Raw genomic sequence first — 25,652 nt, forward strand, 5'->3', positions numbered from 1 at the left:
GAGGCTCTGATTCAAACCCCAGTACCGCCCCACTCCCCTTCCCCAAATTGTGGGCCCTTTTCTTTTAGGTTCGCCTCAGCACTCATTACTGTGGAACATAGTATTTTTTTTTTTTTTTTTAGTCTCTTGTGCCCGTGACAGTAGGGACTTGGTTATTGTCATATCCCAAGCACCTTGCATAGTGGGTGCTCAATAATAGTGTTAGTGAATTAATTGTGGGAGACCCGCAGCAAGGGAGTATTACTTTCTGTAAAGACAGAGACAGACAACAGATAAAATGTCTTCTTCATGGCAGAACAAAATTCGATCATCTTCCTAATCTTGTCTTATAAAAAACTCCATGCTTTTATTAATGTGACATATGTTTTTGCCTCTCTGTGAGCTTTAGAGTCAGGAAAGATTCTTCATTATTAAAGCCTTAATCACTTAGGGCTTGAATCTCATTTTCCAACTGTTACTCTGTGCACTTGACTAAGTTATAGAGAACAAAGTAGGGTCTGCTGTTCTAGCTGGAAAATTCCAGGTCCTAACTGTTGGTGTTCAAAAAAAAATCCTCAAAATTCTATAGACTGTAACATATAACATCAAGAGCAAGTATGTAGCTACGTAGCTACTGAACATACAAATGAAAGCGATGGTGAAATAAATACAGCAACATAAATCGTGCTCGCTTTTCCTTTATCAGAAAGATGCACTCGGTAATACACGGGAGAGGATCAATTTGCAGTTTAATTAGTACCGACGGGATTACTGAATGTCACCAGAAGAGGCCATTTAGATGATGTAGTGCGTCCTAGCCGGGGGTGGGTGGGGGAGTCATGGTCCTTCCGCTCTATTTGCCTTCGGCGTTATTAGGGACCTGCGCTAGTCACCAAAGGACACTCGGAGGGGGACGCCCTCACTCCACCATGTCGTCCCCGCCTTCCGTAAAGGGAAAAATCTGGGAAGGAAGTGGGCTGCCCAGCGTGAGGTCGGGCGGGCTTCGACCCCCGCTCCCCCGCTTCTCCGTGGAGACCCGGCCGGCGGGTTAGCAGCGAGGCGGCGCGCGGGTCCCGCCCGGGAGCGGGGCGGGGGGAGGGGCGGCGCTGGCGCTGCGTCGGGTTTCCCAGAATTCCCAGCGGCGCGGGGAAAGTTTACAGGACGTAGGTGGCGGCGGCGACTGTAGCGGATACTCCGCGGCCCGCGGCGGACCATGGCCCTGGCCGAGTGTCCTCAGCCTCTCCTGTCGGCCTCCCTGGGCAGCGTCGCGGAGCGGGCAGACTTCCGGGAAGGAACTGCCATGCGGCTGAGCGGCGGCCGGCGCGCTTAGCGCCTCGAACATGCGGCAGTCCCTGCGGGCGACCCCGGGCTGCGGAGAGGCGGCGGCAGCGGCGGCTCGGGAGCGAAGGAGGCGCCGGCGGAGGTGGTGGCCGCGGGGACGGCCGGCGCCTGGCGTGGAGCCCTAGAAGGGAGGCTTCTTGGCGCGGCCTCGGGCCTCGTCGAGAAGGATGCTGTCCCGAAAGAAAACCAAAAACGAAGTGTCCAAGCCGGCCGAGGTGCAGGGGAAGTACGTGAAGAAGGAGACGTCGCCTCTGCTGCGGAGTGAGTGTCGCGCGGCCGGGGACGCGCCACACCTGGCCCCGGCGATCGCGGGGAGCTTCCGCGGCTGCTGCTTACCCCCGGGTCTCGGGGAAGTTGATTTTTCTAGTGTCCCCAGTGGTGTTTATGCATTGAAAGTGGATCAAGAGTAGGAAAAGGATTAAATCCCCTTTCCTCCTCCCATCACCTCCAAACCACAGACTTCCTGGCCCCCGTGCCAGTGTGTTGGAGTGCGGGAAGAAAGACTCCAGGAGCGAGATGGCGGGTCCCCGGTGCTTAGTCCGGGATTCTGTTTCCCCTTCTTGTTACCCCGCGGCGTGCCCTGTGCTTTCCAGCCGCGCGGGTGTCCCTCGCCCAGGCCCTGAGTAATCCAAAGTGGGCACAGATCCCGGGTCTTGCGGCCCCGCAGGCGTGAGAGGTGCAAAGTGCCCGCCGCACCCGTGGCCGCCACCGCCACCCAAAGCCTCCTCTCCAGATCTCAGATGTCAGAGCCCAGGGACCAAAGTCTTTTGGATTGGGCTTCATTGAAGAGGTTCCCACAAGGCATGGCTCTCAAAATGATTCCCGTCATGTCATCTTTGGCCCCCTCCTTCCCCAGCTTTTCTCCTCCGTGCAGATACTCCACTCCGATTTTGGACCAGGATTTCTTGACTTTTTCACTCTTAAGTGTTAAGGATATTTGGAAAGTGAGGGGCTAATCTTTTGGTCCCCAGGGTTTGGCGGGTCCTTTGTGTAAGTTTCCTTCTTGGAAGCTGGTGGTAACTTTGTGACTTAACCATTGCTTCACATCGTAATTGGGAAGGCTGTTCCTAGAGGTTCCCAGTATTTGCCGACGATCGTACAGAAAGGGGTGGAGAGCATGTTTTCCCCTGATAGCCAGCCACATCATCAGCCTTCCAGACTTAGGGTAGTAGCTTTGCTTTCAACAGAATGTGTCAGATGGGTACACCAGTAACTTGAAACTTTATTTTCTAAACTTTTTAACAGCTTGGTTTGCTGTCATACATGGACTTATGTTCATAGGTGTTTTTAAGTGATAGTTTACTTTTTGCTGCAAATAAAGTGTACTAAACATTACTTGAAATGTGACATGGAATCTGTCACATCTTTAAGCAAATAACGATGTAGTATTCTGTTTTTGTCATTGTTGAGCAATATTTATTGCGGTATTTGTTTTAATCCTAGCTTCTGAAGTTCATGAGTGCCCTTTATATTATTTAATTAATGAAATGGGCTTCATATCCAGTTTTCTTCACGTTTTAACGGTATTTATTTGCATTCTCACCAAGAATGGCTAAGCTCTTTTCACACTGTGTTCAGTAACACTATATGCAGAAAGTCATTACTTTCTGTTTTGAATTATAATTATTTGTACTTAAAGGAGCCATAGTTTCAGGTTTGGTATTTTTGATGACATTCAACATTTGTATGCCTCTTTGAAATGAAATATTTTTATTTTAAATTTCACACCTAAATTTTTGGCTTTCCAATTTTGGTTATTGTACTAGCTAGTGCTAGGTTATTCTAACTGTAGAAAGGCTAGTTTTAAAATCTTTTTAAAGATGTATGTGTTTGGGAGAAGCAAGAAACTGTGTTTGTCTAAAGAAGGATTTTTTTATAGTCATAAATTATGCTGGTAACTGTATTGATTTGTAGGTTATTGTCTATTCTACACGTTTGTCCATGTAGTTCATAGGTGAGCTGTTGACATTTCATATTATCTACATTCATTATATTATCTACCTACTAAATTACATTTAATTCTGGCTGAACTTACACATAGCACATTCATGCAAATTGTAAATTCATTTGAGTGAGAAAATAGTCTTCCTCAATTGTAATATCCAAGTACTCTCTTAAATGAAAATTTTAAAATTTAATTTCCTTAAATCTATTGGTATCTTGATTTTGAGGTGGTAGACATAAACGACCAACTTTTAAAAAAGCATATTTAGTACTTACTGAAATGGTCATTTTACTCTGTTTTATTATAGATCTCATGCCTTCATTCATTCGGCACGGTCCAACAATTCCAAGACGAACTGATATTTGTCTTCCAGATTCAAGCTCTAATGCTTTTTCAGCTTCTGGAGATGGAGTGGTTTCAAGAAACCAGAGTTTTCTAAGAACTCCAATTCAAAGAACACCTCATGAAATAATGAGAAGAGAAAGCAACAGACTATCTGCACCTTCTTATCTTGTCCGGAGTCTAGCAGATGTCCCTCAGGAGTATGGTTCCTCTCAGTCATTTTTAACAGAAGTTAATTTTGCTGTTGAAAATGGAGACTCTGGTTCCCGATATTATTATTCAGATAATTTTTTTGATGGTCAGAGAAGGCGACCACTTGGAGAGCGTGTGCACGAAGATTACAGATATTATGAATACAATCATGATCTCTTCCAAAGAATGCCACAGAATCAGGGAAGGCATCCTTCAGGTAACTCACATTATAGATTAGTTTATATTGACATTTCAGTGAAAAAGATGCTTTTTTTCTGGATTTTCCTGGGAAGCCAACATATTGTGAAATTTTTTCTATTTTCCATTTGCCAATCTTGGTTGAGCCTTCTTATAAGGGGCTGGTTAACCTATACTGAATGACAGAACGCTTGTGTCTGTTATTGACTCATGTTATAGAACACGTGTATTTATCTCAAGGCCATCTAGCCTGAAACCGTGGAGAATTTAATGTCTCCACTTGGACTGAATGTAGACTTAGGTTTGTTAGAGTGGGAAGGTTGGGTCTTTAGAGAAACTGGACTTAAGTCTGGGAAAGGAAAAGAAGACAGGAAGACTTGGGTACGGTAGATATACCATGGGCACCTACATTACTTAGTGATTTTTTACTTTTCTCTGAACATAGCTTTTCATAGTGAATAATAGTTCCCAATCTGGTCAAAAAGACAGTATCAGATGGCTAATTTTGTGTTGAACATGTCTTTTTGTCATGTAAAAAAAAAATCATGTAATTAAGGGAAAAAACATCTGCTTTCTTTATCTCCTGCCTTGTAGATACTGCTACAAGGAGCAGAAGTGATTGGAGAAATGTTACAGTTCTACTTTATTCCTAAAGTATTGGATTATATTAGATAACTAATGTAAGCTGAAATTTAAACTTCCTTGTCTGATTATTTTTTTCCTCCCTAGTAACTTGTTTCCTTCCTAGTAACTTGTATTCATTTAGTATTAATCTTTTGTGTGTCTAGCATTTTCTTGACCCTCTTGGAGTGCCTTCTCTAGGAAATGAAACCAACATAAACACAATTAACATAGAATCATTAATGATGGTTATACTTTGAGGTACTAACTGTAAATGTCAGAGGGAATCAGAAGAGTGATTGGTGTAGGCTAAATACTTAAAGGAATGATTCATGGAGGAGATAAGACTTAAACTGGCCTTTGAGCTTGCACTTTGATTAACAGGGTAGAAGAAAGACATTTTAGGTAGAAAATAGGGAGTAGTTCGGTGAAAACAAGAGGAGGCAAGGTTTAAATGTAAGGGACTGTATAGGTCTGCCTAGTTTGAAGAAATAAGATGCAAGGTGAAATGGAGATCTGTGGTCCAACAAGAAGCTTAGACTTGACTAAAGCAGAAACCATTGTGCATTTCAAAAAGGCAAGTGATTTTATGAAAGTAGCAATCAAGGATTAGTTATATAGCAATATTTATGAGAGACTCCCTAGAGAAAAGATAATTGCAGGCACCAGTGATAAGTGGAGAGAAAAATGGAGATCTAGAATGCCTTTTAAAGGAAAAATGAAGTTTTAGGCTTAAAAAAAAGTAAATCACTAAATTTTGGAAACTGAAGAGTAGTGTAGAGGAGTAGCTTATTTTGTAAAAGCTGGCATCATAATCTCATTGGGACCTTGAGGAGGAAAGGTTTTCTGGGCATGTAGAAATAGTGCAGTGAGCTTAGATGACTGCCTTTTTTGGTTTTAAAGAACTCAGTTAAAGGATTAAGACTGTTGCCTACTTGAGAATTTATTTGTTATTTATAATATCATAGGTTCTAAGTGTCAAATAATTTGTTATCCAACTAAAAGAGCAAATTTAAAAAATAAAGTTCATTTATATATTTTTTTAGAATAATAACTGCTTATTATAGGATATTTCCAAAATGCTAATAAGTAAAGTACTTATCTACTAGAGGTTTTCTTAGAGTGTTAGTATTTTCTTCATCTTCATGCCACATTCTTTTTAAATAATGTTGTGATTATACTTTATAGTTTTGTGTCCTTGGTTTTTACTTGAATGAATTTCTGTTACACATTTTTTATGAGTAATTTTTTTTGTGCTGGGGTTTGAATTCAGAGCTTTGTGCTTGCTATGCAAACGCTCTACCACTTGAGCTATGCCCCCCAACCCTTTTTGCTTTAGTTATTTCTCAGATAGGGTCTTAATGCTTTTTGCTTAAGCCAGTCTTGGGCCTTGTTCCTCCTACTTCTTCATCCTGTGTAGCTGAAATTATGGGCTTGAACCACCATACCTGGCTTGTTCTTTGAGATAGGGTCTTACTAACTTTTGTTTTTTATTTGTGCTGTGGTTGGCCTTGAACCAGAGATCCTTCTATAGCCGCCTCCCAAGTAGCTGGGATTTCAGGTGTGAGCCAATTGCATTTGTCCCAAGTAATTTTAATAATTGCATGATTTTCCACTTTGGTTCATTGGTTAATATTTTAAACAAATTAATGAGGATCTGTTTTGGATGTTTGGAAAGGGGAGAAGTGAAGTCCAGATTCATGGGATTTGTCTACTAATGAGGTTTGAGACACAAGGGGGAAGGAAGAGTCATATAGTTAGCATGGTACTTGGCTACATGGGAGATGCTCAAAATAATAAATGAGTGACTGAATGAATGATCCAGAGGTTTCAAAATCTGAGACTTACTTGTTAGCTGAGGAGGAGTAGGAAAAACAGCTGTGTTTATTGTTAATACAGGTTACTTGTTCTTTGTGCTCACCTTTCCCATCTGTATATTGCTGACATCACTGATAGCTTATTCAGGTTGAGCATCCCTTATCTGAAAAGCTGAACTCTGAAACTGTTCCAATATCCAAAAGTTTGAGCACCAACATGATGCCACAAATGTCAAATTCATATTTGACTTCATATGATATATTGCAATCAAAATGCAGCCGCACTAAAATTAACTTCAGGCTATGTGTATAAGGTATATATAAAACATACATGAATTTCATGTTTAGACTTGAATCCCATGATATCACATTGTGTATATCCAAATATTCAAAAAAATCCGAAATACAAAACACTCTTCAAAATGCTTCCCAAGCATTTTGGGTAAGGAATATTCAGTCTATAAAACTTTTCTGCCTGAGCCTTCAGTATGTAAGTATGAAGAAAAAAATGCAAAAAATCTTGTTTTACAATTCTGGTTTGCAAAATATCATTGAGGAAACTTAACTGTAAACTAAATCTCTACCAATCTTCTTCTAAAAGCAATCTGACATGTTTTTTGTAAGCTTGAGACAGACTTTAAAATGACTTTCCAATTACAACATAGGAATAAATTACAAGTCAATTGGGTATTTTTTCAAATTAAATAATGTCATTTTAAAAAATAAAATTTTATCTTATGAAATAGCCAAGATCTACTTTTAATGTCAGGAGACATCTGTGTTCCATATCCTACTCCAGGCTCTTTTTATATCAGATTATACCAGGTTTACAGAAGGTTACAGTTATTTGAAGAATCTTTTTTTTTTTGGTGATGCTGGAGTTTGAACTCAGGGCCTCACACTCGCTAGGCACATGCTCTACCACTTGAGCTACTTCGCCAGCCCGATTTTATGTTGGTTTTTTTTTCAGAATAGGGTCTTGTGAACTATTTGCCTGGACTGGCTTCAAACTGTAATTGGTCCTCCTGATCTCTGCCTCCAGAGTAGCTAGGATTACAGTCGTGAGTCACTGCTGCCTGGCCTTGAAGAATCTTTTGTAATATAAAAAGATACACATTTATTACAACAGGGATGCGCTGCTTGAGATGCTTCTCTTAACGACATTAATTTATGTCAGGCAATATAGATTTAATGTTTTACCTTCTAGAAGAGAAAAATGTTTACTCTTCTAGGAGAAAAGATGCATGGAAAGATTAACAGTGACTTATTAACCACACAAAAACCTAATAACCCTTTTCCAAAAAAGAAAAAGCTGAATATGAAACAATAGCAGAAAGTTTCTTGAGAAGTCTTGAATCTTATATTTTCAGGATTTATTCTGGGTAGGGCTCAAGGAATTTGAGTGAATCGAAAGGAGCAAATGAGTTTGTGGGAGGGTAGGGGTGAACTATAGACAGATTTATTTTCACAAGCATTGAATTGTTGTTACTAATATAATAAGCATAAACAGTATGGAAAAATTGTTTTGTAATGATTTAATAACGTAGCAGATCTTGCCAATTAGTTATTAGACTGTCAGGAAATACCTTCTCTCAAAGAGTAAACTTCATTTTATTGTATTTAACAGAAGCACAAAACAACTTGTTTAATATCTTAAAGAGTTTTAGGGCCTAGGAAGTTCTAGGGTTTGCTATGAAATTTGACCTTTAGCATTCTTGCCAACTTGCCAGTCAGGCACTTACTGTATGTGCCAAAGGAAGAAATCCTGCTGCTAACAGGAAGTCTTTAGTTGGAATACTAAACGCAGATTGAATTCCTTTGTTTTGCACTTGAATACTTTAGTTCTATGCGATTTTAAATAACAAAAATATTTTTTATGGTTTTAAAGATTACTAAAGAAATCAAATTATAAAAATCAAACTGAAAAGTGTCGGACTTAAAAGAAAATTACTGGCTTTGCGTTTACTCCAGTAAATGTATAGCTATTTAGTTAACCAGAATCATCTTTTGAGGAGAGGTTGGTAATCTTTAGAGACACGACTTTATTTGTAATTATTGTGCGGAGGAAGAGAGAAGGCAGTGGCTGTGTTCAACACTTGGATCTCTTTACCACCATCCTGATCATAGCACAGGCCTGTGTTTGGTAGCTATTACTGTGGTCCTGTGGAGCTCCATTAGAGTCCAGATTCCTCTTTATTCTGTGGAGGCATATTATTTGGATTTAACAAAATTTGGAAACCAGAATTTTTGAGCTTTATTTACAAATTTAGATCTCATAAGTACTTGTCTGGGTGTATGAGGTTAAGTTCTTTGAAGGCATATCTAGTGAAAGCTTGGTAGAAACAAAATATACTTTATCTGTCTTTGGGAAATCATGTAATTAGCTTGTGAATGTTTTGTGTTAATGGAACATATATACACAGTTAATTTGTACAAATGGAAGTTGTTTGAGGATTATTTATGAATATCACTCAGAAAAAGTTTTTTTCTGAGATTAATTGAAATTATTAATGTCAGTTTTTTAATTTACTGATTTTTTAAGTTATAGCTCAGAAATTAAAGTTCTCATTTTTTCCATACTGAGTTCAGAATTGTTAGCTTGCTTTCTATTAGTGGCAGTCATATTTTCTTTGAAGAGTTAAAACTGATGTTTTTGTTGCTAATATTACATGATTGGTAATAAATTTGTCATTTCCTCTCATACTATCTGTGTGGCCTTGGGTAAAATAACCTGCTTGAACCTTTGTTTCTTTATCTGTGAATTGGTAGTGATAATAGTGCCTCATAGAGCCTTTTTTGCTGAAGTGCTGGAGAGGTGGTTTGTGCATTCTGTTGTATCAGTTCTGGAGACAAACCGTGACTGATTTCTCCTTCTGCGATGTTAAGATTGATCATGCAATCAGATGTCAGCCCAATTCATCTATTAAGAAGTTCTTGCTGAGTGAGTGAGCACTGTGGTTTAAGTCTGTAATCACAGCTACCCAGAAGGTGGAGATCAGGAGAATCTTGTTTTCAGACCATGGGAGGGCAGGTGTGTGTGTGCTAGAACTCATCTCAGCCAGTGGCTGGGTGTGGTATTGTGTATTTGTCATTCCAGGAAGCATAAATAAGGATTGCTTTCCAGGCTGGCCCAGGCATAAAACGAAATTCTGTCTCAAAAATAACCAGCAGAAAGAAGGCTGGTGGAGTGGCTCATGTGCCTAAGCAAGTGTAAGATCTTAAGTTCAACCCCCAGTACTGGGAAAAAAAGAAAAAAGTTCTCCATCAGCCTTTTATTTATTAGTTTTGGCAGCCACTAATCGGTCATTGACTAGATCCAGATTTCATTAGGTGTTGAAAATTATGATATTTGAATTCTGTCGTTTTTTTCTTTATTAGTTGCAATTATTTTATAAAGAACTTTCTGACAGGCACTGTTGGCTCATGCCTGTAGTCCTAGCTACTTAGGAGGCAGAGTTCAAAGCCAGCTGGGGCAAACAGTTCGAGAGACCCTATCTCAAAAATACCCAATACAAAAAAAGGGTGGTGGAGTGGCTCAAGTAGAACACCTGCCTAGCAAATGTGAAGCCCCAAGTATAAACCCCAGAACTGCAAAAACAAAACAAAACAATTATTTGGTTGCTGTTCATATAGGAAATGTGGGATAACAGTAGATTTTTCCCTCTATCTACTATTTTTTTCAGAATAATGAAGTGGTACCATAGCCACTTCCAAAGGTAAGTACTAAGTTTTATTTGGAATATCTTTATGGACTCAAGGATTTTTTTTTTTTAACTTAAAGCTTTATTTGGAACCCATTTTCTGTTTTAGGATCCAGTCTAGAGTACTGTATTTCATTTAATTGTCATGTCTCCATAGTGTTCTTTTCTCTAGGTCAGTTTCTCATTTTTTTCTTATTTTTTTTATGACCATGACAGTTTTGATGAGTGCATGTAAGGGATTTTATAGAATGTCCCTTGATTTGGATTTTGTCTTATCTATTTATTTCCTTTTTTCTCATGAACCAGGCTTGTTGGTTTTTGGAAAGAGCACTCATCTCTTATGTGAAGAGGGACATGATATTCATATGACATTGTTGATGTTAACTTTCATCACTTAGTTAAAGATTGGCAGGTTTTTCCACTGTAACATTACTATTTCCCTTTTCCGTACTCTACTCTTTGAAAGGGAGTCGCTCACTGTAACTCACTCTAAAGAGTGCAGGTGGGTTTAGCTCTACCTGTGGGCATGGGGAATATATGTTGGGATTCTTCAGTGAATCTCTACATATGTGGAATTTTTCACTGACAATGTTTTGTCTTGTCTCTCCCATTCTGTGGTTTCTGAGCAGTATCAACTCATAAATGGTTACTTAATACTTTGGGTTATAATCTAATATTAAGTCATTTATTTTATTCGTCAAATTGTTCAAACTGTGGATATTAGGAACTCTGTCAGGATGACTCTCCACTTTCCATCCTTTTTTTTTTTTTTTTTAATTTTTTTTTGAGTAGTTCCTTACTCTACTACTAAAAGATGTCACAGCTCTTCTTATATTTTCTCTGCCCCAAAGCTAGGATCCATCATTTTTCCAAGGTAAACTTGTAGATCTTAAAAATTTCGTTTTAATTAATTGGTATATAGTTCCATTTTTGATGTTTAAATTGTTCCTTCTTTGGACACTGGAACCCCTTTAAGACTGGTTCCCTTTGATTGCTTTTTACCTTTAAATGTGTCTAGATGGTTTGATGTCCCGGACTCCTTTTATACATTTGCTGGAATCAACCATTTATCCAAGGATCCTGGTTCCTTTTAATAGAGAAGTAGTATTTGAGGATCACATACATGTACTCATTGCTACCAGGTGGATCATTGCTTCCAGATTTTTACATTGGCTTAAATTTACATTGTAAATTTAAGATTTACAGGTTATTACTTTGTGCTTTTGAAAAAAAGTTGTTAAGGGGTGTTTGTGTAACACCCACAATCTTAATTGTAAAATATACATAAGATTTGCCATCTTCAGCATTTTTAAGTGTACAGTTGGGTAGCATTAAGTATATTCATGTTGTGCTACCACACTTTTTGCTGTTTTTTTTTTAAATACTGAATATCATGGTTTCTATTGACAGTTACAAAACTATTCATTTGGTTTGGCTATATTGAACAGCTGGTTTTAAAAATCGTATCAGTAGGGTTAACAGTATGATTACAGAGTAAAACAGAAGACTTCTTTTAACTGTTTTTAATCTCTAGCATATTTACAAGTCAGGATTTACAATTTATTGTGCTTAAAATTCACTTTTAGTAATTTTTCCTAAGTATGGTTAAGCCAGTTGATACACTCTTAGATTTATTTATTTGATTTTATTTTCATGCTTTAACTTTGATTGGTAGTTACATAGGACATTTAAAAGGTTCCAAAATCAAACTTTAAGACAAAGTACTATAAAACAAGCCATTTCATTATTTTTTGTTGAATCCTTGCATTGTACATTTTATGAAATGAGGAATAAATACCTATATATATATATACATACTCATTCTCCTTTTCTATTGTTTTAGTTCTCTGTTGCTGTGTAACATATTACTCCTATACTCAGTGGCATTAGCAATAAACATACTTCAGTTTATGTGGTTCAGGATGTTGAAAGCAGCTTAGCTGGGTGCTTCTGACTCAGTTCGACCATGAAGTTACAGTTCAGATGTCAACTGGGGTTGCATTTATCTGATGGCTTCACCAGGGCTGTAACATCCATTTTCTTAGAAGCACAATCCTGACATCACACACAGTTGGCTTCAGTTCTGGAGCTGGAGGCCTCAGATCCTCAATATGTAGCTTCTCCTGACATTGCAGCTGGCTTCCCTGAGAGAGCAAGTGAGCATGACTAAGACAGCAGCTACAGGATTTCTTACATCTACTATCAGAAATCACATACCATTCTTTATACCATAAACTATTGCTCACATAGACAAGGAGCGAATACCAGGAGGGCAGAGATTACTGGAGTCCAGGGCCACTTTATGGTCTGGCTATCATACACATATCACGTATCATTTATCCAGATTTTTTTCTGTCTCTTTTTGTATTTAATCTATTCTGAATATTACTCCAGAACAGCAGTATCATCCTCATTTTTTATAGCTGCATAGTACAATACTCTGATCTGTGCATGTAATAGCTTAATCATCTACTATCCCAGTAGTGGTCATTTGGCTTATTTCCAGTTTTTCATTACTCTAGATGATGCTGTAATGATCAGTCTTGTGTATTTACCACTTTTAGTATTTTGTATTTCAGTGAATACACATTTTAAAAACATATACAAATATTTCTTTTGCCATTCCTAAAGTTAAACATTTTGCTTTAGTTTATAGCCCAGTATAAGTTAAAAACTCTTCAGAGTCAGCTGAAACTTTTGACAAACAGACTTTTTGCCCTTGAATGGTAATCTTTCACACCTAAATGATAATCCAGTTTTTCTTATTTTGAAAATTTGATTGTATTCTAAATTTGACAGTTTGGACCATGTGGTTGATTTAGTCTTACACTGACTAACTTTTCATTTGAATGCTGTCTTTGTATATTTAAGGAACAGGGACATGAATTTATCTTAAAATTCTGTCTGGGACATAACCATTATGAGTAACTAGTTGTAAGAATTGGATACTGTCTTTGGACTGTGTTTGAACATGCATTTGAAGTGATAGGAACCTCTGTAGCTGCTGCCTAGTGGCTAACAAATGTATTTCTTTTCTTGATTGTAAGAAACATCTTAATCTGAGAACTGGTAAAACACAGGAGGGAGAGAGGCAAAGTAAGACCAAGGATCAAGGAGAACATTTTAATACAGTTTTTTGATACATTGCTTCTGGACTTTCAGGTCATCCATTTTAACCACTTAAACTCCACTTCCCACCCCAGTATACTGTACTCTTCAGTTCTTTTGCCAGTTCTCTATTAGGTGTTCAGTATTAATTTTATATTGGGTCAAGTTTGCAGCCCTGGGGATTGAACACAGGGCCTTGTGCTTGCTAAGCAAATGTTCTACCACTTGAGCCATGCCCCCCATGTTTGTTTGTTTTTGACATAGAGTCTTACTAACTTTGGCCACACTGGCTTCAAACTTGTGATTCTCCTCCCAAGTAGCTGAAATTACAGGTGTACACCACTATGCACACGTTGGGTCAAGTTTTTTTAAAGTGTTATTACAAATACATGATTATGAAAAACTGAGCCTTTGTAAAAATCATGTAAAAGGTTCTCCATATTCTTCTTGTTCCCCAGATTATTAATATGTGTATAGTAAGTAATTGTATGTTTTAAAGAAGTATGGTGTTATTTAATAGATCCTGGCCTGAAAATTTCTTTTTTTGTTTTTAATTTTTATTTTATTCATATGTGCATACATTGTTTGGGTCATTTCTCCCCCCTTCCCCCCACCCCTTCCCTTACCCCCCCACTCCCTTCCTTAACCCCTTTACCTCTTGCTACCAGACAGAAACTATTCTGCCCTTATCTCTAATTTTGTTGAAGAGAGAGTATAAGCAATAATAGGAAGGAACAAGGGTTTTTGCTAGTTGAGATAAGAATAGCTATACAGGGAGTTGCCTCTCATTGCTCTCCTATGCATGTGTGTTACCTCCTAGGTTAATTCTTCTTGATCTAACCTTTTGTCTAGTTCCTGGTCCCCTTCTCCTATTGGCCTCAGTTGCTTTAAAGTCTCCGCTTTAGTTTCTCTGTGTTGAGGGCAACAGATGCTATCTAGTTTTTTGGATGTCTTACCTATCCTCATACCTTCCTTGTGTGTTCTCACTTTGTCATGTGATCAAAGTCCAATTCCCTTGTTGTGTTTGCCCTTGATCTAATGTCTGCATATGAGGGAGAACATACGATTTTTGGTCTTTTGGGCCAGGCTAACCTCACTCAGAATGATGTTCTCCAGTTCCATCCATTTACCTGCAAATGATAACATTTCGTTCTTCTTCATGGCTGCATAAAATTCCATTGTGTATAAATTCCACGTTTTCTTAATCCATTCGTCAATAGTGGGGCTGAAAATTTCTTTATTCTCTTAATATATCCTACATTTCTTTTACCTATAGAATTATCTCAGATTTTTCTCTTTAAAAAAAATCATCCTTTTTAATGGCTGTGTGGAAATTCATTTTGTGGACTTCTCAAGCAGTTTTTAATCATTGTTCCAATGGATCATTAGATGGGTCCTAGGTTGAGTATCAGGCAGATGGTATAGATTTTTTTTGTTGTTGTGTTTGTGTTTAAAAGCAGGTGGCTATATTTGCTTGGTCTATTTCTAGGTTCTCTAGTCACTGATCTATGCATCTTTCCTCCGCTAGTAGCTTGCTGTCTTCATATTGTAACGTATTCATTGAACACTGACATGCACTCTGATCCAGTGACACACTGTTCTAGGGGATTGAGAATTTCCTATCCTGTGGACCTTTCTTTTGGAATAAGAAAAATGAGAATCCTTGTGGAATTTTTGTAGGATAAGAAAGTAGATAAATAAAAATTATATGATAAGTCTAAAGGTTAAGGTGATACAAAAAAAGGTAAAACAAAGTAAGTGCAGTTTGGGGAGTTGTAGATTGACATAGGTAATAAGAATGAGTTTCAAGGGAAGAATGTTCTAGGGAGGCTGAAAAACTGGGACCTGCCATGTTTGAGATCTTGATCAGGGTGAACTAGAGGTAGAAAAATAGCTTAGGTCAGAGAATAAATGAAGTTTGATCAACAATGAAGCCTCATATAGGAAGTTTTGCCATACAAGAAGTAATGATAACAATAAACATACAGAAAGTAACAGGGAGAAACTTACTGAACACAGACTGTGTAATAAATTTATGAACTCGTTGCTTTTTTTAAGCCACTGAGTTTAGAGGGGATTCATTATACATATACTGTTAATATTCTTGTGTGAGAATAACACTACACAGCCAGGTTGCTTTTATTTAAGTAAAATATAGTAAGCTTAACATTCTTAAAAGAAGCACAGTTCCTAACATACATAATAGATTCTTGTAATGCCAGATAGTCAATATTTGAACATTTCTGTGGATGCCAGAAAGTTCCCTTATGCTGTGTGTGATCAGTGTCTACCTGTACTCTAGCTCCTAGCAACCATGGTCTTCTGTCCTAGACATAGTTTTATCTTCTTGTGAAGGTAAAAACTTCACAAGAAGGTAAAACTATATGGAAGAAATTAATTGGAATCTAGAGCCACTTGAGACCATCTTTTTTCTTAATGTCTTTGAGATTCATACCAATAGTTAGTTCCTGTCTCCCCCAACCCCCAGTAGATTCTACTGTGTGGTTGTACTACACCTTATTTACCATTCTGCTGAAGGGCATGTGGGTTGTTTCCACTTTGGGACAGTTATGTTGTCATTGTAAACATCCATATACATTTTTTTATGTGAAGATGAATTTTCATTTCTCTATGGTAAATATTTAGGAATGGGATTGCTGTACTGTATGAGAAGCTTTAACTTTATAAAAAGGTCAAGTTTATTAAAAAACAACAACAACAACAAAACCCTGATAACCTGTTTTCTGGAATGACTGCAGCATTTTGCATTACCACCAGAGTATGAGCGTTGTCAGTTGCGCCTCAGAATTTACATTGTCAGGTGTTGTTGGCCATTCTTATGGATATATATTGTTATCTCATTGTGATTTTCATCTTCTTGATGGCTAATGTGATATTGAGCACTTTCATGTGTTCATTTATTATCTATACGTCTTCTCTGATGAAGTGCCTGTTACTTAAGATTGTGCTTTTTTCATGTTGAGTCTTGAGAGTTCTTTATGTATTCTGGATTAAAGTCCTTTATTTGACATGTGGTTTGAAAATATCTCCTGCCAGTTTATAGCTTTTCTTTTTCTCAATGTCTTTCACAGGGCAAATGTTTTTAACTTTGTTGAAGTCCAAATTTTCAGTATTTTTCTCTTAGGTATATTGAACTTTTAGCATGATTGCCTGCTTGGGAGACTGAGACAAGGAGGATCATGAGTTCAAGGCCAGTCTGAGATATATAGTGAGACCTTGTCTCAAAAACAAAGAAAAAAATCCTCATTGCCTACTTTAAGATCATAAAATTTTGTCCTATTTTTAGCTTCTATACCTTTTATAGTTTTACTTTTAGATATAGAATTATTTTGAGTTGCTTCATATAAGGTGAGAAATACAGGTTGTAAATTGATTTTTGCATGTGGATGTCCAATTTTTCCAGCATCATTTGTTGAAAATATTAAATTTTTTCACCTTTGTCAGAAATCAGTTGAATTTGAATATGTGAGTTTTTCTGGTTTTCTGTTCTGTGCCTTAGATCTATTTATCTATTCTGTTGTTAATACCACACTGCCCCGATTACTGTATCTTTATAGGAAGTCTTAAAACCAAAATCAATTTATTGTTTTTAAAAGATAAAACAATATATCTTTCCTCACTTTTCCTTTAGCAGTATACATGCTTAAGAAGCTTCACTGCCTAATAAATGTTTGTATGGCCTGGTGATGTGAGCTTCAAACAACCTACGTACCACACTAATCTCAGAGAACTAGACAGTTCTTTCCTCTTTTTGTAATTAAATGTAATACTGGCTAGTTTTATGAAAAATTTTATAATGACATGACAGATTTTAACAAAAGAGACAATTGAATAACAGTTCTATATCTTCTCTCTTTTTCCTCTGAGGTATTGGGAGAGTTGCTGCTACATCTTTAGGAAATTTAACTAACCATGGGTCTGAAGATTTACCCCTTCCTCCTGGCTGGTCTGTGGACTGGACAATGAGAGGGAGAAAATATTACATAGATCATAACACGAATACGACTCATTGGAGCCATCCTCTTGAACGAGAAGGACTTCCTCCTGGCTGGGAACGAGTTGAGTCATCAGAATTTGGAACTTACTATGTTGATCATACCAATAAAAAGGCTCAATACAGGCACCCCTGTGCTCCTAGGTAGAGTATCAACTTTATTTTCAACTGTTTGAGTTTGTCTTGTGTTAAAGTTTGGACTCATTGAAATTTTTGAATCCTTAAATTTCTCAAAATGTATGACACTTTTGTCTGGACTTATTTTTAGTAATAAATGACTTTAATAACCAAAAAGGTTTTTTTTTTTAAAGTATTTTGTATTGGATATAATTATATCTTGTGCCTGAAAAAAAAAAAAAGTATTTTGTTCTGGGTGATGGTGGCTCACATCTGTAACCCTTGCTACTTAGGAGGCAGAGATCAGGAGGATTGTGGTTTGAAGCCAGCCAGGGGAAATAGTTCCATGAGACGCTATCTCAAAAAAACCCTTCACAAAAATGGGCTCGTGGAGTAGCTCAAGATGTAGTCCCTGAGTTCAAGCCCCAGTACTGCAAAAAAGACAAGGATTTTGTCTTTTAATGACCTGTAAAACAAGATCATTGTAATTATGATCAGATTTTACTTTGATATGCTAGAATGTTTTTGTTGTAGATACCCAGAAATTTAAGTAAGGAAAACATCTGTCTCTTTATATTAACTTCCTATAATTCAGACCCACCTCCTCCTAAGTCAAAATACACTTTTGAATTATAGTATCTTGCTGTTATTATTCAAGTTTAGACATGATTTTATGTTCTGTTACTTATTGTACCAGAAAAGAAAGTGAAAATTGGACAAAAGATTCCAGATGTGTTTATGCAGCCAGCAATTCTTTGGGTTATTTTGATTTTCACTGGGCTTGCCAGTAGATTTGGTTTGTTGCCAGTTTTAGACTTGTGCTAGTATTGTAGCCAACTGTCACGTGTGGGTATTGAGTGCTTGAAATGTGGTTTATCCAATTGAGATGTGCTGGATTTCAAAGTACATATAAAACTAGTATTAACATAATGATGAAGTAACATATATGTCACATTAGCTATAGTGAGCTTTAAGAACTGAGCTATCAGATGAAAAATGTCATCAGCATGTTGATGTTGCCTAGTATCATGTGGAAATACACATTTTTGGTTACAGTGGATATTTAGAAATTTTTAGAATCATGAAAATACATTTTAGAATTATCACCTGTATCATTAAGCTTTATCATTGGTTTATATGTTTGTGTTTATTGTCCCAACTTTGAAAATCTGATTTTTCTAATGATTCCATTTAGTGGCACTCAGTTAATGCCTGTTGAATGACTGAGGTTGTTTTGCCTTCAAAAGAACCAAACCTGCAGTTATGGTTTATGGCAGAGATCTTATAAGTGGTCCTTATAACCAGATTTGAGAGTTTACTTTTCTATTTATCATCAACCTTACATGATCATAGAATTTTTATGGTTTATAAAGCACTTTCACAATTAATTTGCTTCTCTTAGCAAGTCTTGTGGGAGTTACACAAGGAGAATAAACACTGTCCTTCAGTTCACATGGTGGTAGCAGTAGCTATTTGATTGTGTGTATTATGCAGTCCTTATTCAGAACTCTGGACTTTCATTAGCTCATTTAATTCTCAGAACCACTATCTGTGATGAATGTATCATTCCAGTTTTATAAATAAGGAGCTCAGGCTTAGGGAAGTGAAGCAGTTTCACCCACATTCAGAACCTCCTATCTTTCCTACCCCTCAGTTGTGGAATCAGTGACTGTTTCTCTTTGAACCTCATTATGAAAGAAAAGTTGAAGATGCAGTTCAGTACCATTTGCTCATTATCTTTAAATTGTTAATCACAGTGCAATCTTTTTATTTTAATCACACATTAGAAAGCAGGGACCTTTTCTGATGCACACACAAATCTTTTATGTTTAGCAGACTCCTTTCAGTTTTGTCTTAAAGTCTGAAATAGATCGTTTTGGTCTACCAGGATTCAATCCTTAACCTGGAGGTGGCTCAATGCTTTCCTTAGCACTTTGCCATATAATAATCCCTCCCTATTTAGCTATTCTCTACCTCCTCTCAGCATACACTGCTGTGAGAACTAGGTAGAGCATGGTTTTTGTTTAAAGCCTCTGTGCTTTAAAATAGGTTTTAATCAACTGTAACTCCCATTCATTCTTAAGCTGGTATGGTATTTACTCCTGCAGTGCTTTATCACGTTTTCATCTGGAGAGAACTATCACCTTTCCAATAAAAATTTTACAGCTAATTACTAGTTATTGCAGAAATTCATACTTTTACCTCTGTGTAAAGGTTACAATTTGGTTTCAACATTTGACAATGTCCTTGAAAAGAATAAATACCAGCCAGAAGAAATGTCTTTAAAATATGAGAAGGTTTAACATGGGTTTATGTCTACCACTAACAACACACCAGTTTCCAAGAGAAGGTAAATTTTATTTCCATATAGTATTTTTAAAAAACCCAGACCTTTATCATAGAAAGTTGTCTTTTAGGTGTAGAAGGTGGTCAATTTGGGCAAGAAGGACATTGAGAGATGACTAAATGTTACTTGTATTTTATAGTTTCTTGCCTAGATTCAGGACTTTTTATCTTAATGTCAATTCTTTCTTTGTAGTGTACCTCGGTATGATCAGCCTCCTCCTGTCACCTATCAGCCACAGCAAACTGAAAGAAATCAGTCCCTTCTGGTCCCTGCAAATCCTTACCACACTACAGAAATTCCTGACTGGCTTCAGGTTTATGCTCGAGCCCCTGTGAAGTAAGTGAGCATATAGCATACATAGCTTTGAAGGGGATCTCTGAGCTATATAAGTAGTGCCATGTTTTTCTTGTAATAATATTGGACTTCTAAGTAATATTTTATTTGAAGAAAGGAGATCAGAGCTTTTGAAGTTTGAAAATCATTCATTAGAAATACTAGTTTTTCAGACTTTTCTTGAACTTTCACTTCTTTATGTGTATACCTCTGCTATTAGGGATATAAGAAACTAAGATTAAATTGTAAAGTAGTACAGTACTTGTCATAAAACGAAGAATCTAGGTAAGTGCCAGAAACTTGGGTGAAACAAAGCAGGACACTCTGGAAGATGAAGATTTCTTTTTGTTAGGAAATATGAGTTTATTTCAAATAAATAAAAACTTTAGCTACATGAATGGCAGAAGTTCTGGGAAATACTGCAGGTGTAATAACTGTTTCTTCGTGCAGGCTCTTTGAGTATTTCTTGTGGTATCTCTCCAATTTCTATTCACAAGTAATTGGAGTTTCCCATAAAAGAGAACACACATCTTTATACAAAGAAATCAGTAACTTGCAATTCTCAAGTAATTGAATAAATTTGAAATCCAGTGAAATATGTTTATCGTGTGGTTTTGAGTATTGCACTTCTCATATTCCTGGTACACACACCCAAGTTTGACTGGATGTAGTTCATACTTACTGCACAGTGTATGTTTGCTGTTTTCTTTTTTCAAAAACATTATGTATCTTTTACATTACATAGACAATTCTTTTGGAATAAAATGGTAAATGAGTGATGAAAAAAAGAAACCATTATGTAGGATATAATATAACTTTTTAAAATAGATTTACTAGAATTTGTCATCAAAGCTTTGTTAGGTCTGCTGTGTAATGATTTGAGAGCTGTGACTTCAGTTTAGGTACATGACTTGCTCTAGTTCAAGTTGTGTGTCTACTTTTAATGTACATTAGCAAAGAAAAACTACTATTCTAAAGCTTATTGGTCTATAGTTCTCTGCCTCTGTGAATTTTTAGACACTTTTACAAGAGACGAATAGCCTCTAGGTTTCAGGGGGTTTCTTTGTGTGATTGTGTGGTACTAGAGAGCAAGTCCAGGGCTTTACGCATACTAGGCCAGTGTTCTACCACCGAGTTACCACCTCAACCCAGTTTTTTTCATCTTTAAATGAGAAAATTAATTAGAGTGCTATCTCCAGATCTCTTTCATTTCAAAATATAAGGTACTACACTTTAGTAGTTGGTTGCATAGTTCGATCTGAGCATATGATCCACTTAACCATGAAGGAGGACTGGGAAGGCCATCCATGACTTCGGTAAATATAATCTTACATGAGTCCTTTGCCACACTGAAGCCTTCTACAGTCTACATATTCTCTCATCTTGAAAACACTTTTTTCTCCTTGAGTTCTATCTTTTTTTTAATACTAGTACTCATTCTTGGGAATACTTTGTCTACAAATGCTGGTCCCTCTTTATTCCTCCTCCCTTTAGTTTCCCTGTTTGCTAGAGTGAGTAATGTTCCTCAAGTAGATCAACACTAGTGACACAAGTGACTGCGCATTTTTATGTGGGCACACAAAAGCACAGTGTGGTCTAAAGTATTGTCAAGTTGCTAACAGTTAACTTTGTGTGAACTTAGGAATAGTACAGAATGTGTTTTTCAGAAATTAGGAACCACTATAGTTTGAAATTGGTGTTCCTGGTTGTCTAGCACATTAGACTAACTGATACTTAAAATAAATGGGTAATCTTTAACTTAAAATGAAGATTCTCCCTTCCCTAAATATAGGTGGTTAAGCTGGGTACATTTGCTTATTCCTGTAATTCTAGCTACTTCAGAGGTGGAGAGGATCTCATTTCAAAGCCAGTCCAAGCAAAAAGTTCCCAAGACCCCATCTCAACAAACTCTGTGTTGAAGCACATGCCTGTCATTCCAGGGGGAAGCAGAAATGGGATTGTGGGTCAGGCCAGCCTGAACATAAATCCAAAGCCCTATTCAAAAATTAATTAAAGCAAAAAGGGCTGGGGACTTGGTTCAAGTGGTAGGAAGTGCAAGGTGTTTAGAGCTGGGTGTGATGGGATGTACCTGTAGTTCCAGCTACTCAGAAGAATGAGGCAGGAGGATCACTTGAGCCCAGGTGTTTAAGAACGGCCTGGCAACATGGAGGAAGCCCTCTCAAAAAAAACAAAGATATTTAAATAGCAAGTGAATAAGAAATATCTTTAAGTAAAGCCTAGTGGTTTATTTATAAATGTATAATATGTATTATATAATATATAATAAAATTGATACATTTATAAAAGTAACTAGTTTATTGCTAGAAATCTATATTTATATGTGTTATGAAATTGTATTTTAAAACAGATATGACCACATTCTGAAGTGGGAGCTCTTCCAGCTGGCTGACCTGGATAAATACCAGGGACTACTGAAGTTGCTCTTCATGAAAGAACTGGAACAAATTGTTAAAATGTATGAAGCCTATAGACAGGCTCTGCTTACCGAGTTGGAAAACCGCAAGCAGAGACAGCAGTGGTATGCCCAGCAACATGGCAAGAATTTTTAAGTTAACTTTTAAAAATAAACTGCAGCTTTTTAAGAGCTTTAAAATATTTTCACAGATAAAGACTGCAAACAAGTACTTTGGGTCAATAAAGGCAGCTTACTTTTTGGAAATTAAAAATTCTTAAATTTTACATGTATTTTGTTATTAGAAATTCTTTTATTGGACAAAAAATGAGTTTATCATTTTAAAAACCAACATGGCATACATACACTTTCAAATGGTGTGTATTAGGAAACTGCTTTGAATATTGATAGAGAAAAATGTAGTAAGGAAGTGTCGTTGTAACCTGATGTTAAATAGGAAATGGATCCTTGGTACAACTTACAGCAGTGGTATGTTTCTTCATATATATCATATAAAATCTATGCAGTATTTAAAAAGTTGTCTACTGCTTTAGTGTGGAATGTTTTCTAGAATTGGATGGTTTAAATACCACTTTTACCATGGTGTAGTTCAGATTACAAAATGGAAACCTTTGTGATAAATTTCTGAATGGTGTATGTGGTTGTCCATGTCTCACCCCCCACCCCTAATGTAAGGAATCCCTTTTGAACCATGTTGAGAAAAATCTTTGAGAAATGAACTTGAACATAAGGCCTCTGCCTGTGAGGGAAGGTGTGTTGCTAACATCACTTCCTTTCAGCCAGGTCTCACTGCATGCAGCATGCCTCTGGTGAGGCAGTGCAGGCTTCCCAATAATAGCACACTGCCTTCTGACAGACTGGGTTAAGACGCCAAAAATGACAATCATGTATTCAGTGAGAAATCTTTTATATTGCCTTTTTATCTTAGGGAAGTGTTTGTCACAAAACTTTAAACCATGTATTTCCCTCCCATTTTTCCCTACTTGGTTAAGCCAGATTTATGATACTTCTAGCCTGTAAATCTCAAGAATTCTGTGAACTTCATAGCTCTTCAGTTATACTTACTGTGTTGTAAATATGTAAATATATTTTTAGTTTAGACATAGTCTTCCATAATACAAAGCACTCCCAGTTAGGTATAAGTGAGTCTGGATTATTGATAAAGTTTTAAGTGTTTGATTTTATATAACAAGCTTATTAAATATATTTTTGTGGAAATTAAATGTGTGGTGTTTGAGTCCATGTTTTAGACATAGACAACATTTGATTTTTCTGTTCAGAAGGCTCATAGGCCAAGAAAGCAATATAATGAAAGGGATATGAAAGTAGGGCTAGTGGAATTTTATAAGTGGGAAAGATAATTTAGTGAGCTTGTAATCAGACTTTCCTAAGATGAAAGCTAATATCTGTCATGCACTTACTACACACATTGTTCTATCTTAATTATTCTTTCCTGTTAGCCATTTCTGAGACAGTTAGAAATGTCTGCTTTGGACTTCCCAGATAAGAGGCATTACTTTTTTCATTACCACACCACCTAGGAGTTCTGCTTAATGAAACTCCACTAGACACTAGTCCTTAGAAATGCATTATTGAACCCTGCCGGGCATGGCAGGGCACTACAGAGGCAAGAGGATCACGAGTCTGAGCTAGCCTGAAACAGACTGAATTTCAGGCCAGAAAGACCCTGTCTCAAAAAAACCAAAAAAACAAAAAAGGACTGGAAGATACCTAAAGTGGTTAATTAGCATATGAAACTTAAACGTGTCATGGTGTCAACAATAAAGAAAATGCATCTTGAATTTTTTAAAAAGAGACAAATTCTATATCAACACCTTCCAGACAGCTTCAAATTCAGTAAGCATTTGTTTTAATGTTAGGAACCAGAGTAAACTTCAATAATTAAATGTTAAAAGAATAAACCTATGAAGAATACATTTCTTGTGTACGAAATGAAAAAATATACAATGCAGTGAAACTCAAATACATATACAAAGTGATTTTCTTGTGCATTTTTGATCAAGAAGTTTACATTCTATATTAAGCCATAATATAAAAGAAACACTATAGTTTTTGGTAAAGCAACTGAAAAGTTCTTAAATGTGTTTAAAAATAAGAGCTTGTGGTATGTGTAAGATTATACTGATTAAATCAAGCCTGCTGAGTTATGATGCTGTGCTGTAACAGATAGCTATGCGAAATAATTTTTTTCTGTAGAAATTAAGTGAGCATATCAAACATGGAGTAATATCACTACATGGCTTAATTTTAACCCAGTAGTAGAATTTAGCAAATTCAAGCAGAACACATGTACCGGCATCATAAATACACAGATATCTTAAATTATAACAGTATATTTAAAGACAAAAATCAGGAAACTGTACAAGTTAACAAAATGACATAACCATGCATTCAAACATCTGCTTATTAATCACTGAAATAAAAGAACTAAACCATTCTGCAGTCTTCAGAAGTGTTTGGTATTTTTCTCTGTTCTGATGGAAGCACTTTGAATGTTTGCATGGAAACAAAAAACTGAATATTTAACTGACAATGGTCATGCACCTGTAGTTTTTAAATTTGAATTAAAATTTCTTCTTTTCTGATTGTTCAGTAGGTTCTGCTTTTGGTGCAGGAAAAGCTTGATGATACAGATGTCTGTGGGTTGCTGCTGCACTGTACAGCTTGTATAAAGCCTAGAATGTAAGAATCAGGGTTATAAAACACTTCATTAGCACACAGATGAAAATATTCCCTTTTTGTTCAGTTAGTTTATGGTACTATATGAAACTCAGTGTGCTGAACTGGAATCTTTACATCATTGCTCCATATTAAGACATAAATTAATAGCTAATATCTTAAAATGCAGAAATATTTTCAGCTCTTCAGCATGTGTTACACTTGTGTGGATGACCTTCACGGTGACTGTTTTGTTCTCAGGCTGCATTTCCTTTTACCCTGCATACCTCTTGGAGCATAGCTTTCCCGTCACCATGTGCTAGGACTGTGTGGACAGACTGTGAATGTTACCTTTCAGATGAATAATAAAAGCTTGTGACTTCTGACTGCCAATGTGTTTTTAGGAAGGAGACCAGTTACATCCCCCATTCTTACCTAATGCACTTACTTGGTTTTCCAGCTAAGCACAGGGTTCCTCTCCCA

The 25,652-nt window shown here is 36.8% G+C and overlaps 2 protein-coding genes across 4 annotated transcripts in view; one reads left to right on the top strand and one right to left on the bottom strand.

Moving 5' to 3' along the window:
• Nucleotides 1-1,100: 1,100 nt before the first annotated feature.
• Sav1 (salvador family WW domain containing protein 1) lies at nucleotides 1,101-22,756 on the top strand. 2 transcript variants are annotated; one of them, XM_020165036.2, is made up of 5 exons: nucleotides 1,101-1,581; nucleotides 3,639-4,016; nucleotides 17,133-17,403; nucleotides 19,916-20,059; nucleotides 22,425-22,756. In XM_020165036.2, exons 1-5 carry the CDS (start codon nucleotides 1,488-1,490, stop codon nucleotides 22,624-22,626), a joined length of 1,089 nt encoding a protein of 362 aa, XP_020020625.1. In that variant the 5' UTR covers nucleotides 1,101-1,487; the 3' UTR covers nucleotides 22,627-22,756. The 2 variants fall into 2 exon arrangements, with proteins under 2 accessions (XP_020020625.1, XP_020020624.1); XM_020165035.2 differs by having other exon boundaries at nucleotides 1,102-1,581; nucleotides 3,573-4,016.
• Nucleotides 22,757-24,343: 1,587 nt separating this feature from the next.
• The window catches only part of Atl1 (atlastin GTPase 1), a 47,002-nt gene continuing 45,693 nt past the window's right edge, over nucleotides 24,344-25,652 (bottom strand). For both annotated transcript variants that reach the window (XM_020165033.2, XM_020165034.2), the window contains one exon: nucleotides 24,344-25,186. In XM_020165033.2, coding sequence (XP_020020622.1) covers nucleotides 25,076-25,186 — 111 coding nt within the window. In that variant the 3' untranslated portion in view covers nucleotides 24,344-25,075. The remainder of the gene's footprint in view (nucleotides 25,187-25,652) is intronic.

The sequence above is a fragment of the Castor canadensis genome, chromosome 3, assembly GCF_047511655.1.
Source record: "Castor canadensis chromosome 3, mCasCan1.hap1v2, whole genome shotgun sequence".
NCBI lineage: Eukaryota > Metazoa > Chordata > Mammalia > Rodentia > Castoridae > Castor > Castor canadensis.

Bases quoted from the DNA above. Each gene is read 5' to 3' on its own strand.
- Sav1 (XM_020165035.2), top strand. From the start codon at position 1,488: ATGCTGTCCCGAAAGAAAACCAAAAACGAAGTGTCCAAGCCGGCCGAG. The intron at 1,582-3,572 runs GTGAGTGTCGCG...GTTTTATTATAG, and splicing joins GACGTCGCCTCTGCTGCGGA to ATCTCATGCCTTCATTCATT. The intron at 4,017-17,132 runs GTAACTCACATT...TTTTCCTCTGAG, and splicing joins TCAGGGAAGGCATCCTTCAG to GTATTGGGAGAGTTGCTGCT.